Raw genomic sequence first — 20,225 nt, 5'->3', positions numbered from 1 at the left:
TAACAAGGGTAAGTTCTTACCATATCTCATATTATCTGTAGGTGAACGCAGAGCGATTGTAATGCATGCGCAGTACGCAACAATCAGCCTTCTGCGTACGCTATTGAAATAGAGATCCATGTTGAATCTGGCCCATTGTGCCTTATAACCAATGCAGGAAAATTATACTAATGATCCCATTTTAATGTATATATCTGTTTTTTTTAAATTATATATAACAGCTTCATAATGGGGAAAAAGTGCAATCAGGGAGCTTGAAAGTGACGTCAGGGAGATTGCTACTATTGTAGGGAGAGTTGGCAAGTATGCATGACCCATTCCACCAGGTACAAAATTGTTCTAGTTCTGGACTTCCCACTTAATTTATGACTGCAGTCATTGGGCGGAATTCAATTGATTACGCGGTCCGGATCTCCCGTCTAAAGTGACAGGAGATCGCGGGCCGCTATTCAATTGCCGCCATTCTTCACGCTGATCGCGCCCATAGAGATCAAGATTAGCCGCGTAAAGCAGCTAAACCCGACCAAAGTGCTGGGCGCGATCGCGAAAAGTGATGTTTGGGCGCCCAAACATGTCACTTTTCGCACATTTCAGCTCTCATCCCCTTGGGGCTGCGAGCTGAAATGTAGCGCTTGGCAGCTGATCGCACCCGACAGGAGCAAGAATAGAATAGCTCCGTCGGGCGCGATAGGGGCTGGAATGAATTGAATTCCGCCCATTATGATTCAACTAGTTAATTGATGAGAGTTGTGTTTAAACCATACTTATACCCCTTTTACACCGGAGCTAAAACCTGGGTTATTGCAGGGTTAACCCGGGCAGCTCCCTGGTGTAAAAGGGGAGAGGGTTGGATCGCCGGGTCGAGTGACCCGGCAATCCAACCCAGGTAGATAGCAGGGTTTAACACGGGCGTAGCCCGTGAAACCCTGCTGTGAGAACAGCGCACTCCGGGTCACGATGACCTGGATTGCGCTGCAAGCCGGCCGATTGGTCTTGCTTCAGTGGCGCTTGGAGATGACGTCATCTCCAAGCGTCCACTTTCACGCCGGGTCTATGCAGACCCGACTCCGGTGTGAGCGGCGCCGACTCGGGAATATCCCGAGTTGGCGCTGGCTAAATTCCAGGTCTGATCCGGATAGGAACTCTGTTCCAACTCCGGATCAGACCCAGAATTTTTGTGGAAAAGGGGTATTACCTACATTTCTGTAATCCTTTCCGGGGCCATTAGGCCCTGTCCCTTTTACAGGAAAACGCAGTGATTTTTTTGGTCTGTGTGGAGGGGGCGAGGCTAAATTAAGTGCATTTGCGTCATTTAGTCCCACCCCCTCTCTACGGATCCGCAGATTTCTCTGAGAATCTCCACATCCAGCCCACTTCACTAGGAAATGGGCGGGATGTGGGAGATCTGCTTACTATTCCAGAGGTGCAGGGGGGGTTACTCGGAAAATCAGGAGCCTCCCACAACTCCTGGGAGAGTAGGCAAGCATGGTTTAAACACAGGTGGCTGCAATCATAAATTAAGTGGGATGTCCAGGACCAGAGCATTTTGTAGCTGGTGGAAGGGGTCATGTTGGAGAGTATGTATATGCCACACTTCCGTTACTGCCACATTTGTGGATGTTTGTTCACAGCCCCATAAAGCAACATACAAAAATGAATGATCTGGGGAAAGACAGGTCTGCTGGGGGGGCAAATACTGATGCTCCTGTTCTTGTTGTCAGTCCTCAATAAATTATTTAAAATAGTAATAATGATATATATAAAAAAAAGTCTTTGGTCTTTATGAAGGACTTGACCTTTAATAAAATGTTCCTACTATTTTTGAATCAGAGAGAGTACTATATGAATTTGCACTGCCAATATTATTAATGTACGTCAGGAACAATACATCACGTTACTAATTCATTTAACTGGTACATGTTTAAGCAGTAAAATGATACGTGACCTTTTCCAAAATGGCCGTAGGCACCTTCCTAAGGGCAGTCGATGCAGTAAAGTAGCGTGACGCAAGAGACCCGGAAGAAGGGCACTGCGCATGCGCATTTGAGCAATAGAGGTTAGGCGTTGCATTGGTGATCACCATGCTGTCTGACGCTGCTCTCATTCTAGAAACTGTAGATTTTGCGGCCGTGAAGCATAAACTGCAAAAGAGAAAAGATGTTGAGAAAACGCCTTATATTAACCACCCCATAGGTAATTAGCTGCACTATGCTACCCCAACACTTCCCACCCCTCTAGCTGTACTTATATTGTACTAATGTATAAACTATATGCACCGCTGTATGGGAAATAATACATCAGGTCTCCGTTTGATCACTTGGTATGTTGATGCCTTTAAAAGATCTGGATGCAATTATTCCCAATTTAAGACAATGGAAGTGACTGAGGCAAAGTGAAAGTTAGGTTAAAGGAAGAATAAATCTATGATTCATGTCTCCTATTTCCTCGCTTTAATACTCAGGCTTGCCGTGTAGCAGTAAATACTGTACCGAGGCTCTGTGATCCTTGGTGGAAAAAACAAACGGTATCTAATTGTTGCCATAGGTGTATTGTATGATCCAAACTGCTGAAAGCACAGAAAATGCTGATTATGGAATGTCAGCTAACAGTGCTGGGACCCTGAAACCTGTGCACTAAACTGTGCCTAATCTTTCTTGTTATTTGGGAGAGTTGCAAAAGAAAAAAGCTTTTAAATGCATTATTATTTATGGGTTGTGTACAGGATCCCAGTGGTCGGGATGCTGGCAGTCACAATACTGACAGCGGCATCCCAACAGAATCCCAAATCAACTAGGGAAGTACCCCCAACACCAATAAGGAAAGAAGGGAAAACTAAAGGCTGGGTACACACGTAAAGATTTTCTGTCCAACCATCAAACTAGTTGATTGGTTGGAATGAAAATCTGGTAACGTATGGGAGTAACTGATGATCAGCAATTTGCTCCTAAATGCCAGAAAACAGATGAAAATGGTCGGTCAGACAAGTTTGTTAAATGTTTGATCTAAACAATTTGTTCAAACAACAGTTTTTGTCCATTCTCTGGCGTTTGGGAGCAAATTGCTGATTGTCATTTGCTTTCATACGTTACTAGATTTTCATTCCAACCAATCATCTAGTTGGATGGTTGGACAGAAAATCTTTACGTGTGTATGCAGCTTAACCTTTACCCCTAACACTCCCTCCCCAGTGCCTAAACCTAACCTCCCCCTCCCTGCACCTTAAACCTAACCCTACCCCTAATTCCTAATCCTGCACCCTAACCCTCCCCCTAACGCCCGATACTTACCTTTGGGATGCCAGCGGTCTGGATTCTGGTGCCGGGATCCCGACGCTGTCAGGATTTCGCTCGTCGGCATCCCGCACGCCGAGATGCTGACTACATCCCATTGCTATGATATTACTGAAACAGCTGCATTTTCCACTGCTTTTCTCTAACAAAATTCTAATATGATTTGTTAAGCTGTTAACTGAGCAGACACATTCCCTGGGAATACAATAGGATCATTGGAATCTGGCAAATTGGTCACTGATCCATCACTAGAATGCTAATGTAGATCAGCGCTGGTGCATACGCTGTGTCCTGCTACCGGCTGTCTCAAAATAGACCTGTGTTATCACAGCAAGGTTTACATATAGGAGGATTATCTTAATTAAATGAGCAAAGAGGCTCATGTTCAATAGGCACAGTTTTATTCCCATGTTTGACTGTGTATTAATTAAATCCGTATTTTCATGTAAAGTAATTATTGCTACTACAGGTATAGACTTATGTACTGTGTCTATTCACTTTGTTACTGCTGAGTCAAGAATTGTTCTGGCAGTAACAGGGTTAACCTTCCCTTTAATTGTCTTCATACATTACATCTTTCACCCTCTGTATTGGTTTATATTGTAGGTGTTGCTAGGATATTATCTCATGAGGCTGGAATCAGTGATATAGCTGTGCTGCAGGTAAAGATGTGTATAATATGTTACATTTTGTCTTAGCCTCATACAATGTCTTTCATTTATTTTCAACAGCTTTCAAATTATTTAATTTTTTTTATTTGACTTATTCATTGCCTATGCCACTCTATATTTCACAAGAATTGCATGGAAGAAATAGAGCATAAAACAGATCTATCTCTAGTGAACACTGAAGTTTCTGTAAATACATTTTTGTAGAAGCAGATTACATATCTCATGTACTCCCAATATACCCCATACAATGGTAGTTGTTGCTACCAATGCGCCTTTTCCTACTTATACCCCTTTTACACCGGAGCTAAAACCCGGGTTTTTGAAGGGTTAAGCCGGGCAGCTCCCTGGTGTAAAAGGAGAGAGAGTTGGATCGCCGGGTCGAGTGACCCGGCAATCCAACCCAGGTAACTAGCAGGGTTTAACACGGGCGTAGCCCGTGAAACCCTGCTGTGAGAACAGCGCACTCCGGGTCACGATGACCCGGCCGATTGGTCCGGCTTCAGTGGCGCTTGGAGATGACGTCATCTCCAAGCGACCACTTTCACTCCGCAAAAGCCGGGTCTATGCAGACCCGACTGCGGTGTGAGCGGCGCTGACTCGGGAATATCCCGAGTCGGCGCCTGCAAAATTCCGGGTCTGATCCGAATAGGAACTTTGTTCCAACTCCGGGTCAGACCCGGAATTTAGGTGGAAAAGGGGTATTATTGATCAGGACTACTGGCACCTCTTAATGTACTAAAACTGTATGCAGATCATTGGGAAGCTGTAGACAGAGTAAATTGGACAGTTTCATCAGCCATCTAGTAAGCACCAGTGGCGACTACCTAATGATCTTGGTTCTCTTAAACTGGGGCATACACGTGCAGATAAAATGCCTGTCAGACCGACAGACATTTTATCTGGCAACTGCCAGCAGCAGATGTCCACGGCATACACTGTGAGATTTCTTACAGTGTATCAGCCCGACATCTGCGCTCCGCCCCTGGAGGAGGAGACATTTCCCTGTTCCATCCATGGGAAGGAAACAGGAAATGTCTGTCTGTCGGCCGCGGCTGGGCATACACATAACTGTTAAATATCGCATCGGACGGGCATGCTGGACAATCCGGGATGCCCGACCGAGCAATATTTAACCCTCGGTCGCCCGCACACGCGCTACAATTATCGGGGCGATCCCTGGATATTGGGTGGATACAGGGCCGTAGCTAGGGTAGTGCGGCCGGTGCCATCGCACAGGTCAGGGGGCGCTGTTTGGGCATGTCAAACTTCTGTTTATTATCATTCTTGCTTGTAGCTTCCTCTTATTTCATCCCCAGCATCTCCTGGCCTCTCCTATCTCTTCCCTGGCCCTTCCCCATGAAGCCATGGCCCTTTTCTGGGTGCATTATGTCCCTTTGAAAAATGAGGGGGCACCAATGCTCTTTCTGGTACAGGGCACCAAAAAGTCTAGTTACGGCTCTGGGTGGATCGCCCCGATAATTGTAGTGTGTATGGCCAGCTTAACATCGGCAACATGTTATCACGTTGTCTGATGTAGGGGTGGGCAATAAGCTACCCTGCCACAGTTTTGCTATTTGGCCATGCTAAAACTGTTGCAATGCATGCTGGGATTTGTAGTTCAAAAATAGCTGGAGGGACACTTATTGCCCACCCCTGGATGGGTATGAATAAGTTTTCAAACCAGCAAGTACAGGGCTATGAGTGTGGGAGATTTAGGGCATATAATTTAGTTTACAATTCAACCAGATAATGTGATTTTGAATATATTTCAAAGACTTGCTTACACTAGAACAGAGGATCCCAAAGTCTGTCCTCAAGGCACCCCAACAGTCCAGGGTTTAAGGCTATCCATGGTTGAGCACAGATGAGTAAATCAAAAGACTGAAGTACTAATTAAGTCACCTGTGCCCAAGCATGGTTATCCTTAAAACCTGGACTGTTAGGGTGCCTCGAGGTTTGGGTCCCTCTGCACTAAAAACATTGCTGTGTGTTCTCTGAGTGTTGGTCTGTTTGGTCAGACGGTAATAGTCACATTAAAGTGAGGTGAGTGCTCAGTGGTTTTCACTTAATTTCACCCAAAACTTAGTTTTCGTTGAAATTAACCTTTCTAAGCTACACACAAAGTGATAGCATGTTAATACCTGCCTAGGTACAACTTAGTATTACTAGGGATTTGGTGTTCAATCTGTATAATGGGTGGCCAATGTCTTTTATGTACTTGCTGCTGCTCCCCAAGTTGCTAGGAAAATATAACTTATACAGTCCATACATCTGCGGGCAGATTCCCCGATCTGCAATTTGCGGGGGGATCTTCAAAATACAACAATCTCCGATTGTCCATCATGTTGGATTTTCATGATCCCCTGACAAAGGGGTCGGCAGAACGGGAATTGCCCCGATATAGGCAAGATGTATGGCCCCATTATCTGCATTTCTTTCCCCCATCTTCCGACCAAGCAGTTGTCATAGTACTGCGAAGGAATGAATGGGAAGCTATGGCGCTCCATGGGGGAGAGGCATTGACAACACTGCTGGCAGGTTTTTCCTTATTGCCTCTCTCCCCCAACATGTCTCATATATTAAAAAGTAATTTAGGTTAGAGTCACACTTTGAAACGCAATGTACCATTGGACATTAATGTAATTAGGAAAATATATATACTTAAAAACACCTGAAATACCAATACCATTCATTCATTTGCTTCACAGGCAGCTCTGCTACATGATACTGTTGAAGACACCAACACAACATTTATGGAAATTGAGGTGAAGTTTGGGCAGGAGGTCCGGAAAATAGTAGAGGAGGTGACTGATGATAAGAGACTGCCAAAACTGGAACGAAAGCAGCTGCAGATAGAGCATGCAGCACACTGCAGCCACAAGGCCAAGCTGGTCAAACTGGCTGACAAGTTGTACAACCTACGGGACCTGAACCGCAGCACTCCTAGAGGTAATTATACTGGCAATGGTGTGTTCTCACATAGGCAAAGTTCCGTGAGGTTATGTTCACGCAAATGTGGTCTATGCAGAGCTGGATGTAAATAAAAATCTGCCTGTTTGGGAGCTCATCATTTGTACCTAGTATAGGACAGGTGTAAGTCCACATTGATGACAATGACTAATAGTAAACCAGGAGCTCGCTGTTGCATTTGAAGTGCTTATAATTCGTCATATACACGTTTTCCATGCACGCTTCATTTGCCCAAATTACTTCCATTGTGCATCCAGCCCAGAGTGTTTCTTACAACGTGCAGACATGGAGAAGTGATTGGCACTGACAGGTTTTGGATCCTGCTCTATTGTTGCACAATAGAACAAGAATAGGCAAAGCTACTAGTGCTGGCCAGCTGTCCTACACTCAGCAGTGCTGCACTGACATGATGGGAGTGTGACTGTAACAACTCCATGCGCATGACGTCCATAAGCGCTGCTAGTGCCACTCCAGCACTGGCCTGATGATTTTCCCTCTCTGCATCATTAGTCCTATATATTCTGCAGTGGATAAAAACGTATGCTGTTCAATGAGATCTATATTTGGAAGATTGTAGTAAATGCAGGCACTATGACCCTTAAATTATAGGTTCCAATGGGGAAAAGTTGATAATGTCAACTTAGAAAAGGTTAAGGGTATATTTACTAAGGGCTGCTTTTCAAAGCCGCCTTTTTACAGAGGTTCTGGCTGTCTGATTTAAAAGGGCAATATTAAATGCAAAACCAGGACTGATTTGCATTTAATATTATTGCCCTTTTAAATCTTGAGGCTAGAACTGCTGGAAATATCCTTTTCAGTATGGAAGTCAAAGGGGACTAGTGCATGATTGCTCTAATTCTGGATATTTGATATAAATGTCACTTTTCTGATGTATTTACTTAGTGGTATAATTAATACATTCTTAACCACTTGACTGACTAATTACCAAAAATGCTCAGGAAGGGTCAGACAAATTTTTGAAAATATATTTTATTGAATAAAAAAGTGTCAGGCTCCCACTGTTATTCCCATCACTATATATGTATACGACACCCCCACAGGGCCTATAATTCTTATGTGGGGCATTACCAGTCCCCCCCTCCCCCAAATGTGTGTGTTAGGGTGACTGATCATCAATTTTCCTGCTGCTACTGATCTCTGCAAGTGCGTAGGGGAGAACTAAGTTTCCCCCTTGTACTGTTGTTCCCTTTGCATGTACCCAGAGTGCCATTCGCACAGCATTTTAGGGTGTAATTTTGGCAGTGATATCGGCAGTCTGAGACCCTTACATCACTGCCGGGGGGGCGGAGCATCAGCAGGAAATCTGTTCTGCACATGTGCTCAGTTACAGTTGGGGGACAGACCTGGATGGCATTGTCACATGGGATGCGGTTACATCCCATGCATTTCTACTTGCAGCTGAATGCATGGAACTTGGCGGCAACAGGGAGGCTTATGCCCGGTACACACTAGACAACATTGTAAGCGAATTTGCAGATAACGACCAACCGTTACGACAAATTTGTTAAGTCGTCCAGTGTATACGGCCAATGTCACTGATGATGCATGCTCCCGTGCATCGTCGGTGACCTTGTCCGTCGGAACTACATGTAGGTCCGACAGGCGATATCACCAGTGGGGGCTATGCTACCGAATGCAGCATGGCCCCCGTCTTCATTCCATCGCTACCGGCATCAGCATCCCGCTGGGTCCCATCCCGAGCGAGGTAGGGGGTGGGGCTAAACGGCACAATTTGCATAATTTTAGTCCCGCTCCCTCTTTACGAAGCCGTGATTCCCTGTATTATCTCCCCCATTCTGCCCACTTCAGGAAGTGTGCGGGAACCTGGAGATCCAATCACTCTTCTGGAGGTGCAGGGGACTACCCGCAACTTCCGGGAGAGTAGGCAAGTATGTAATACGGCCAGATTGCATGTAACTCTAAATCAGTCCCTGAGACTTGTCTTGTAACAGTTGTGTACTTTATTACAATTTTCCTAATTGAAGTTAAATATGTTCTCTTTCTTATAGGCTGGTCAGAACAACGAGTCCAGGAGTATTTCCAGTGGGCATTCCAAGTGGTAAACGGTCTAAGAGGCACAAACACAGTGATGGAAAGAAACCTGGATCAGCTGTTCAGAGATAGGGGAGTTGAAGCCTAAATATTCAAAAAATCATATAACCTTACATGTCATATGTGCTGCATACAGAGGAGAGAGTTGCAAGTGATGCACTGATATTTCTAATACTGTGGTGACTTTCATGCTATTTTATGAAATAAATAGTGCTTATAATGGACGAAGGTTGATACTGGGCAGCATCCCTTTCCATTGCCAACTTGCGGAGACCAGTGTGCTTTTCTTAACAACTAGAAGTTTAAAGGCCAATTGCACAAAATATATATATGGAGCTTCCACCTTTGTTCCAGAAACAATAAAAGCAGGAGAATATATAAGTGGTGCCAGGTCATTTCCCTTACTAAGTTAAGGCTGATGAATGGAATAATTGAATTGGTAAAATCAGAGATATTAGCAGTCACCATGATCATACAGGTAATAGATCTCAGAGGTGAATTACTAATGATGTAAAATTAAAGAGACCCGTTAATTCTTATAAATACACAAGGCTTACTCATCAAACATTCCTTCTGTATCAGCTTAGATAATTCTGAGAAAAGATGTTTGGTTGTGAACCATAAGTGACTCCTCTAAATATAGGTTATACTATTTTACAACACAGCCATATATAAAATGCACAAGATAGAGTAATGACAACAGAAGTTGCCAGCTGTAGACAATGTATGTGATTCCACTGTTAATAAATATATTTAGAACTGAAGTTTATACTTATCATATTCAGTGTATTATAGTGGGCAATTCTGTGAAAATATTTTAAGTTTTAAATCCTATATGCCTCCTCTTAGAATGATTCCTGACTATAGAGCACACTATATTACAACAGAATATTATATAGGAAGGCATATTCCAATTCCTGGTGATAGCACAGTAACCACTGTATATCCATATGAAGGTAAAAACCACATTGTTATTTATGCTTTATTGAGATAGCCGAATCCCTTACAATTTACAGACATTTTACACATTCTATAGATCTCCAAGTACACATTGGCTTCTAACTTCTACATTAATTATTGTTACACTGAATCAGTAGTATACTTAATATTTGCATAAATAGTTGGGTAACGACTGGTCAGAAGGATTAATGACATGCATGTGGTATTAGTGACTGTTGTATGCGCTGTGAAATAATGACTATCCCATCAATATTACTGGTCAGTATCAATTACTGTACATCATTGTAGGTAGGCAGTGCATTGTTTGGGTGCATACTGATATAAATGGTTTGGATGTTTACTTGATAGAACACCATTGTTTTGTCTTACATTGCTTGTGAAGCAAGAAGTGCGAGGGTCTGAATTATTTACTTTTACATCCCAAAATTAAAGTGAGACTAACTCAATTTCCCCCTTATGACTAGAGCAGTGTTGGCTAACCTTGACACTCCAGCTGTTATGGAACTACATAACCCAGCATGCACTGCTACAGTTTTGCTATTAGGGCATGCTAAAACTGTGGCAGGGCATGCTGGGATATATAGTTCCACAACAGCTGGAGTGTCAAGGTTAGCCAACACTGGACTAGAGTATTGTCATATACTGCTGACTGGGGTTACACAGTAGTGACTAAATGCTGCGTACTCTCCAGCGCCCAAACACTCACTTATTTCTGGGGATGAGCATCCCTCACTTACTGTAACGTGTAATAATAATAACCTATCACTATAGGAGTAATACAGGGCTTACGAATACTGTCTAGGTGAAAACTGTGATCTTCAGTCATTGTTGTGTGACACTAACTACTGTTTCTTCTTTGACATGTGAAATAAACATAATGTATGGCTGCTCCATAATCCGTTTAGATACATGCTTTCAGCCGTTATCTGTTTATCTATTTGATGATAAAACCTGTTAATTTGACTTTTAAATTGAATTTACTTAGTTGAATTGGAATGTTTTTAGAGGTTTCTTCTAGAACCTAGGTCAAAATTATTTTTGTAGCCAAGATCTTGCCTATTACAGATGAGATGCACCACAACAAAATAAATACAAAAATAAAATTTAAAATACGTTGTAAGTTTGAGTTTTAGAGAGCATATTAAAAGATAGGTGTATTTTCAATAAACCAAAGCAGATGGTTTTTTTTCATTAATTAAAGTGACTCAGTTGGTGGCTGTGCATTACTGGGCTATTTTTTCATGTTATTAACAATCCTTAAATGTTACAAATTGATAGACAATGTTTAAAAATGCTGCTTATGTAAAGTTATGTCAGTTAAACAATGTATGTAAATGATCTATTGTTACATAAAAGGTTAATTGAATTCATGTGTGATTTTATTACTTGTGGAAAACATGCAGTAGTAAAAAATGCTGTTTTATTTGTTCTATTCATAACACCATGATTAATGTGTGACAGGTTTATTTATGTGCTTGTTTAATAAAGCTAGCTACACACTGACAGATTTTTTTTAATCAGGACGAAGAACGGGACGATTTTTCGGAAAATTGAAAGCCCCAATATCTGTGCTACACATTCTACAATTTTTCAATAGAAGTTAGCAATTTTTCACCACACCACAACACACTGATTTTGCAGCCAACCCACAAGGATTATGACATAGTAACAGGAGAACATAGGAAATATGGTCAGATTATTGAAAATGCTCACACACTGCTCGATATCGGGAAGGCCGAGATATTCGTTCTTGGCAGATCAGCAATCTAAGGAATGCGTTTGTGGATGTTTTCTAACCTTTTTATCGACGAAACGCTGATATGATCGTTCATACACACAATACAATAAATCAGGCCGATCACCCAATTATTCGCAAAGAGGCACAATTATTGTATAGTGTGTAGGTAGTTTTAGACTAATGGGCCTATTTATCAAGCATTTTTTATTATAATTATGTAGAAACAGCAGTTTCTGCATAGTTTTATGAATTATTGCTCTGTGTTAACAGAAATGTTCTATAGAAGACTAATTAGCACTGCAGACCACAGTTGGGACTACGGTCTGACCACATGTACCAAACTCCAAAATTAAAGTTTTTGGGAAGATGACGTCATAGTTTACGCCATCCTTAGAAGGCTTAAACCACTCTATCTTATGGAGGCATATTCATCGAAGAGGGAATGGAAAACACAATTACAATTTCTGAAGTAGACAGATCTTGAAGTGGCTTTACCCACAGTTTCTAGGCACTGGGTGTGGCCCCTGTTGAATGATAACTGTGTGATTCTCTAAATTGCTAGGAGCTCTGATAGCTTTACCGGCAAGAAACATGCAATATCACACATAACAGAATATCAGATAAAAGCTGCTGTAGTCCTTTTGCAAATCAAAGATCAATAATCTGGGAAGGGAATTTTCTCAACATCTGGAGGCAGGAACGTCTTCTTCAAGACTTGAAGTGTCATTCTAGGATGTCCTATAACTCAATATTCCCTTGATTGAGGGCCTGATTCAGAGTTGTACAACGCCAACGTTTGGTGATCTGTGCATGCGTAGGATCTATACTGTGCATGTGCAGATCTATGTATGCGATGACGGTCGTAGTACTCACTCAGCCGCAGTCGTTTGGGGGCAGGGAAGGAGCGGTGACTCGGAGCACCCCTCTGGTGACTCAGAGCACCCCTACGGGGATGTGTCTGCTCCATTTTCTAAGCGTGCCGAAGTCAGTGGTGTCCTTGGAAGCAGCTTCACTGGCCCCGGAAGTGTGACTTACCTGAACATCCTGAGTAACATGAGTGTTACTCAGATGTCTGATGTCACACAGATGATCCGATGGCTGCGTCTTGGGACAAAGCATCGGATCAGAGAAGTTGGCAGTGGGCATCTTATGATGCCTCCTATGGCTTTTGCTTATTGTAGCATGGCTGTCTGTGCTACAGCGTACAACTCTGAATGAGGCCCTGAGTGTCTAAGGGACATATCAAATATCGAGTTTTAGACACAATAGTTATAATTTCTTATCGCTGCTATTCACAGCAATTAGAAATAATACATTGTCCGTATATATCAAATATCCTATGCAGGGACAGGGGCTCAGAAACTAGCCCATCCCTGCAATGTGTTCGGAGTGAAGTGACCACATCAGTGGTATCTTCACTCCTCCCACGGACTCCTGCGCGCTCTGCTGACCATGCATGTGCATCGCCCATTACAAGGGAGGTAATTTTTGTCAATTGTAATAGGCTACAGTGGCTAACGTCATCTTCAGATGGTATTAGCGCTCCGGGAGCTGCTGGACGGGCCCCCAGTCTCTAACATGCGCTCGTTATCCAGTCACCCTTGCTCAACTATGCAGAGTAACGGTGTGAGTGTCCTCCCCAACTTCCCTCCCCCCCATCCGCGGGACACTGCGGTGTGCGGGTGGGACAGTGCCTGTAAAATGGGACAGTTGGGAGGTATGATTTGATGATAACTAAACCACTAAAGGCCTAATTTAGATATATATATATATATATATATGTAAATCCATTGGTTTACATTAGGGGTGGGGAACCTTTTTCTGCCGAGGGCCATTTTGATATATATAACATTATTCGCAGGCCATGCCCCCTCCGTGTGATGTCACATGGGGATGGGGCCACAATCGCCAGTGATTACAGCAGTGCCTGGAGCATCCTGAGGATGCTCCGGGGAGCTGTAAGGGCAGCGGTGTGACCGTCTGCTGCATATATTCTGGCTGCAGGGTGCCATTCTAGGCACCCTGCTAGCCAGATGAGGCTAGCAGAAAAAAAGCTCTGAGGGCCAGACCAAATGATTCCGCGGGCCTTATACAGCCCCCGGGCCTGAGGTTCCCCACCCCTGGTTTACATACATCTCTGATGTTTGCTGTACTGTGCATGCACATATTGGGTCCTGCGTTGTCGAACACAATGCGACTGCAGACGTCAGGTGACAGTCTGCAGCCATTTGGGGACGGAGGGGGCAGCAACAGAGAATGTGTCAGCCCCATTTTGTAGGCATGTTGTGGCCAGGAAAAACTTAAAACAAGAAAAAGCCAATGGCGCTGCAAAAAAGGACCAAAAAAAATGTGAAATATAAAAACAGATATAATCACTTACACTAATAAAATATTAATTAATACAATTGTAACTTGTGTGCCACGCTGCTGTTATGGTTGCTAACCATGAAAAAGAAACAAAAAAGAAAATAACAGTGATGTGGGACACCTGCAACTTGATAATTGTTATGAAAAAAGTATATAAACTAAATCAGCTATGTCAGAAAATATAAATGTATTTTTAATTGTTAAAAATAATGGTATACATTCCATAGACAACACACATCATGGCCAATGCAACACATCAGCTGGAGGGCCAAAGGTTGAAGACCCATTATAAACTATGTTGCTGCAGATAATAAAATGCAATCAGTTGCAAAAAAAAGAGAATGCATGCAGCAAGACCAATGAGTTAGTTTCAAATAGAGATAATAAATCAGATGAGCAATGGGAATGCCACCTTAAGTTATTGCTCTAGTAAAACCGTATCCCACCTTCCTATGTGTCGCAGTTTCCATGGTAATACTTTACTTCCGTCAGTGGAGGGATTGAACCGGAAGTGGTCCGTTCCTATTACTGTCCTCACGGAAGCCGCACTTTGGTTCCTAGCGGTGATTCTACTATTTGCTGTACATACGGTGTTGTACGAAACGTGGTGAGAGAGCAGGGAGGTCAGTGTTTGGGCTGATGGGGGAGAGGAAAGGGATCCGCCAAGGGGTGCTCAGTGTTATGTTTTATTTGTGCACTCAGTACATGAGCGGAAGTCCGGTCCCATCTGGAATCAGTGACAGCCCTGTCAGAGATATACAGCAGGTGTGCTCCTGACCTGCGTTGTACAGGTATACCCCATCCGCCTGTCAGGCTGTAGCTAATACAATAATTCTTTAGATTTGCTTCTTTAGGGTACTACAGATCACACCTATCAGCATTCCCCCCCCCCCCCCATGAATGTGTCCATCATTACCCACCCAGTGCTCTGTACAGTCTGCATCATATGACAGTGTTCTGAAGCCTATAACGGGGCAATTAATTAGAGCACAAAGCAAATGATCCAATGAACCCCCTCCCCCCCCACACACACTTGAGATAGACACAGATACCCTATGTTTGGAAAAGTCCCCATGCCATAATAGTACATTTAATACTTATGTATTTTGGTTGCAACTCGGACCCTGACTTTTCATGTGGACATATTTTGAGAATAGTAACCTGTGGCGAGCCACCATGCCCAAGCGTACAGGTTTCTACTGTTGGTGGCCAGATACTGCATTTGAGACAAAATAACAGCGCTTTCAGGGCATGGATCCGCACTTCTGCCCTCACTCATATCACGTCCGGGGTCCATTAGATGAAGGCGATTTAGGCTCAACCTATGTATTTTCATAGTTTGGTGTAACCACCTTGTCACTGTGTATGGCAGTGTGGTGCTCAGTGTGACATATGCTGATTACTGGCACTGTTATCTTGCCCCAGCTAGCTCTTGGGTATGGGTACCGATGACCAGGGTGCCCCACCTATGCAGGTATACAGCAATATTTAAGATGGACACAGGTGTACATATGTGGTGCTGCAGTGCTGTTGTAAAGGAATTTGGGCACCAGACCATCTTATAATGAGACAACAAGAAACTTTATTAACACTCCTCCATATCCTACAGCACAATAAGCGTAATGGGTTAAAGCTCAACGTTGCCAAATTTCTCCAGCGCAATACTTGCAGCAGATGGTAAATGCTGTATACTTTAAGCTTGACGGTTGCAAATGAGCTTCCACTCCATCTGTAGGCACACCTAGACAGATAAAGGCCCCCATACTTCAGGAATTGATTGCAGCAATCGTGCAATTTGCAATCGATTGCGTATAAAAATCTTTCCCTTTTTCAATTGATTGCAGAATTGCCACAATCGATTGAAAAAGGGAAAGATTTTTATACACAATCGATTGCTGATGTATGGGGGCCTTTAGTCTCTCCTCTCCTGCTTCTCATGGATGCAAGATCACTAAACTTCACAGCATAGGTGCATTATACCTCCTCAGCAGGGACAGTTTTCTCTCTGGCTGGCAGCCACTTCACTTAAGCTGGGTACACACTAGACGATGTGTTGTCCATCGACCTGCGTTTAGAGCCGATGGAACAACCCAGATGCCGACATAGTAGATGGAGCTGGTGCCCAACATCAGGTGGTCGGTCACTGCATCGTGCAGTGTGTACCGCTGGGTACACACATCAGTAAGTGTGTACACAGCTTTACCCCTCCTCAAAGGGGTTAATATCCCTTAGGCTGTAACACATCTCTGCCACTCCTGGAATCTCACACACTGCCTCCATGCAGTACTATGCAGCCTTGCTGCCTCTGGTCAGCACTTTTTTTTTTTCTCTCACAAGGACTCCTTCTCCACTCAGAATCTGTGGGCTCTATCTAATTACAGATACTCCCGATTCAATGCCAGGAGTCCCGCTCTGCACTGGGTAGGGATGGTCATCGATAGTTAGCAATCATCGATGGTAGAGAGACAGTGGTTCTCCACCATCAATGGACAAGTGTGAGCTGATGGTTATGTTTTTTTTCTTGATGGGACGGCACTTAGTCGCGCCCCTCCTGGCACCTGCTAAGCCCTGCCCCTGTTTTTGATTGGTCTGTGGCCTGCCATGCCCCCAGCAGCGGTGGCCATCGTGGGGTGCAAACCATTGATTGTTCACCATAGATGGTTTTTGTGCCATCGATGGTAATCATCGATGGTAACTATAGCTGGTCAATTCATCGATGGTCATTCATAGCACTGGGGCTTTGACCCCTTCACATGCTTTCTTTTCCTCATGTTTTGCAACACCGGGGGAGGCCAGCACCTCCTGTCCAGGGCCCCGACAACTCATCGCTTTCTCGTCTACTGCTCTCTCCATCCTCTGGAGTTTCCCAGATGACAAAACAATGCATATGCTCTGCCCCCCATTTCCCATGGGGCCTAGTGCCAGAGGGAGTGGCTTATGCAAAACGCTCCAGAGGGGGCACTACATTGGTATGTGTGAGTACTGTATAGTAGAACGCCATTATCTGAGCACACAGGGCAGGTGCTAGGTGTCTTGGCACCCAGCACCGCCCCTTTGTCTCCCTCCACCCCTCCTTCACTGTGCTCTCCCCATGAGCTTAATAATTACGTCAGTGGGCGGGGATCTTCTACAGCAGAACCACGGGGCCCTTGTGCGGCCGAATGCACGGAGCGTGCCTGTAGCTGGACCTGTGAGCACAGATTCTCAAACTTGGTCCCAAACAGTGCATGTATTCCAGATCTCCTCACAGAATCACAAGTAATTTATTCAACGAACACCTTGGATAATGTAGAAGAATATAATGATTCACATTATTTTTGGCTTTTTTTAGCTAATGACCCCACTTGGTGATACTAAACATTACTTACGTATGTATTACGTACATATGCACTACCAAAGTTTTCCTTTTTTTTTTTTTGGGCTGTAAAAACAAATCAAAATCAGACGTAGGTAATAAAGTAGAGCTTAATTGTACATAAATAACCTAACGCCTTAATTGAATAGTCCCAAAGTGTTTAATGTTCAGCCAGATGTAAATGGTATATGTAAATAAATAATAGAAATATAATGAAGCGTTGATCCGCTGTTTGTTGTAGGTGTGCTACCAGCAAAAAGAAGACATGGCATCCGAAAGGTTAGATGCCCCTGAGCTCCCTGATTTCACAATTCTTAAAAGATTAGCTCGAGACCAGCTCATTTATATTCTGGAGCAGGTAAGTGTTGAATCAGAATCATTACAGGGCCCAAGTGACTCATTGACATGTGCTTACACTCTCTTTATCTCTGAAATATCTGCTAATGTCTTAGGGGACAACTCTGAAGCGCCAAAGCACCAGCTAGGCACCACAGTTTCTAGATATCCACGAGGTCTGTGCACATTATCACCTGTGTCCGATTTAGAATCAGGCCCCTAGAGAGCAGTTTAGGGGCTAGCTAGGATTTCCGGTACTAATGAGCTCTGCAGTCTTGCAGTTTATACCCCTTTCACACTAGCAGCTAAAACCCGGTTATTGCGAGGTGTAAAAGGGGTCAGGGTTGGATACCGACGGAGGAGATGCTGGCTGTCAGTACAGTGACAGCGGCATCCCGACTGTTGGAATCCGGACGGGAATAGTGAGTACTGTTCTCCTGTCCTATTTACCCCCTAACCCTCCTTTTTTGCACCCTACTAACCCTCCCTACCCCGCACCCTAACCCTCCCCACTTAGTGCCTAACCCTAAACCTCCATACTTAGTCCCTAACCCTCCTCCCTTAGTGCATAACCCTAACCTTATTCCGAATACTGGGTCAGGCCTGGGACTTTAGCGTAAAAGGGGTATTAGTAATGCAATCCAGTACTACAGTATGCAGTGAAGGTCGATAATGGCATATCTTGCATTTTATTTTATTGTCATTGTTTGTTTGGTTTTTTTTACATTTTATTGAGTTTTTTTTGTTGCCAAGATAAGCAATAGCATACAGAAAAATAGCAATATGCAAATTATATCTAATAATGATCACACAGCTTTGAAATCGGCATACAAAATATAGTGTTCCCGCTAGATAGGGCGCTGAGGGTGCCGGCACCGCTAAAAGCGCAGGGCGCATTTTGCCCTTTTAAAATCGTGCAGGGTGCGGTGCCTCGCTAAAACAGCCTAGCAGGAACCGCGAAATGGCATTATGGAAGATATCTGAATATATTGAACAGGCAGAGGTTTGGGTGGGGGGGAAGGAAGGGGAGAGGATATAAAGATGAGGAGGGGGCAGGAAAGTAGGGAAGTGTTAGTAAGGGACAGGAGGGGAGAACGGTGGAGGACTGTGGGCAAGTATTGCGTATAACGAGGAACTATAGCTTGTCAAGTACGAGCCTCATGATAAGAAATCCAGGGAAAACAGATTTCAGTGAATTTTCGTGGGCATTCATGTAAACAGCTAGTGATATGTTCTAAATGGTAAGTGTGCCAAATTGAGTTGTATAGAGCTGAAGAGGAGGAAGGGGGATCTACTTTCTTCCAGTGAGCCGCAATGGCAAAGTTAGCTGCGTTAAGGATGTGTCGAATAAGTGTTTGAGTATGTCTATCACCATTGGGAATGGGCCGTGGTAGGAGGAAATATGAGAAGTAATGTGGGAGTGAGATGTTCGTAAGAGAGAGAATCAGACGATGTGCCATGCCCCAAAAGCACCTAATTTTAGGGCAGTGCCACCAGATATGTGCAAAGGTGCCTACTTCTCTACAGCCCCTCCAGCGTCTGTCTGACAACTGGGGAAATATAGCTCGAATGTGGGTAGGCACTAGATACCATCTATATAAGCGTTTATAAGTGTTTTCCTAGATTCTGATGCAAGTACAGGATTTAGCAGCAAGTTCTCTAATTTTAGTCCAATCCTCCAGCTCCAGAGTCTCTCTCCCAGGCCAGCTTGTGAGGTTCTTTGGGGGGTTGGTTGTGAGCAATCAGGAGACCCTTTGAGTCAGATCTGAGGAGACAAAATGTTTCTAAGGGAGTATAGGACGGACTGGATCGGAATCCCAAAAGCGATGTGTAGAGATGACAGATTTGGAGATATTGGTGGAAGCAATCTGGTAGGTAATCCGAACCTATCTTGAAGGCCAGAAAACTCAGGGAAGACTCGCAGAGGGGCGATGTCTTGAAGAAATTTTATGTTGTGATTAGCCCAGGAGGCAAAAGGTTTGGGATGGAGACCAGGTAATAACTCCTTGTTGTTCCATAGAGGTGTAAGGGGAAGGTAGTTTTGGACCAATGAAAAAGCTCTACAGTAGTCCTAAATCGACAGGGAAAAGCGAAGGGTAGGAGGGGAGGTTAGGAGGGGGGTTCTATGTCTGAGCTGCATCCAGTGAAGTGAGTAAGGAGAGAGGAAATTGACAAGGTGAGCCTTAAGGGGCATACACACTAGACAATACTCTTCATATGCGACATCGTCTAGTGTGTCCCCGGCAGGGGTGTGCTCAGTGTCGTCAACGACATTAAGCACAAACACTGAACGATATCATGCACGATATCGTTCAGTGCCGGGCACCCTCCCTCATCCCCGAACATGCAACAACCTGACAATATCGTCAGGTTGGCCTGCATGTTCGGGCACTTTAGTGGCGCTGCTTATTCTTTTTCATGCTGTGCCTCACATGCCATCTCACCATTTATATCTTAGCAATGTG

At 43.9% G+C, this 20,225-nt stretch overlaps 2 protein-coding genes across 5 annotated transcripts in view; both read left to right on the top strand.

Moving 5' to 3' along the window:
- The first annotated feature begins 2,037 nt into the window (after positions 1-2,037).
- Positions 2,038-10,462, top strand: HDDC3 (HD domain containing 3). Its single transcript, XM_088473012.1, has 4 exons — positions 2,038-2,193; positions 3,897-3,952; positions 6,670-6,910; positions 8,962-10,462. The coding sequence occupies exons 1-4, from the start codon at positions 2,082-2,084 to the stop codon at positions 9,090-9,092; spliced, it is 540 nt and encodes a 179-aa protein (XP_088329138.1). The 5' UTR covers positions 2,038-2,081; the 3' UTR covers positions 9,093-10,462.
- Positions 10,463-14,606: 4,144 nt separating this feature from the next.
- The window catches only part of VPS33B (VPS33B late endosome and lysosome associated), a 77,300-nt gene continuing 71,681 nt past the window's right edge, over positions 14,607-20,225 (top strand). Inside the window, exons 1-3 of one of the 4 annotated variants that reach the window (XM_088472925.1) lie at positions 14,678-14,692; positions 14,772-14,860; positions 17,666-17,782. In XM_088472925.1, coding sequence (XP_088329051.1) covers positions 17,690-17,782 — 93 coding nt within the window. In that variant the 5' untranslated portion in view covers positions 14,678-14,692; positions 14,772-14,860; positions 17,666-17,689. Of the gene's footprint in view, positions 14,693-14,713; positions 14,861-17,665; positions 17,783-20,225 lie in introns of those variants that run through there. The other 3 variants (XM_088472926.1, XM_088472927.1, XM_088472924.1) reach the window with 3 other exon arrangements.

Source organism: Taudactylus pleione, unplaced genomic scaffold (assembly GCF_031769625.1).
Source record: "Taudactylus pleione unplaced genomic scaffold, aTauple2 ptg000129l, whole genome shotgun sequence".
NCBI classification, from domain to species: domain Eukaryota; kingdom Metazoa; phylum Chordata; class Amphibia; order Anura; family Myobatrachidae; genus Taudactylus; species Taudactylus pleione.
The sequence above is the reverse complement of the archived record's forward strand: the minus strand, read 5'-3'. Positions and strand labels throughout refer to the sequence as shown.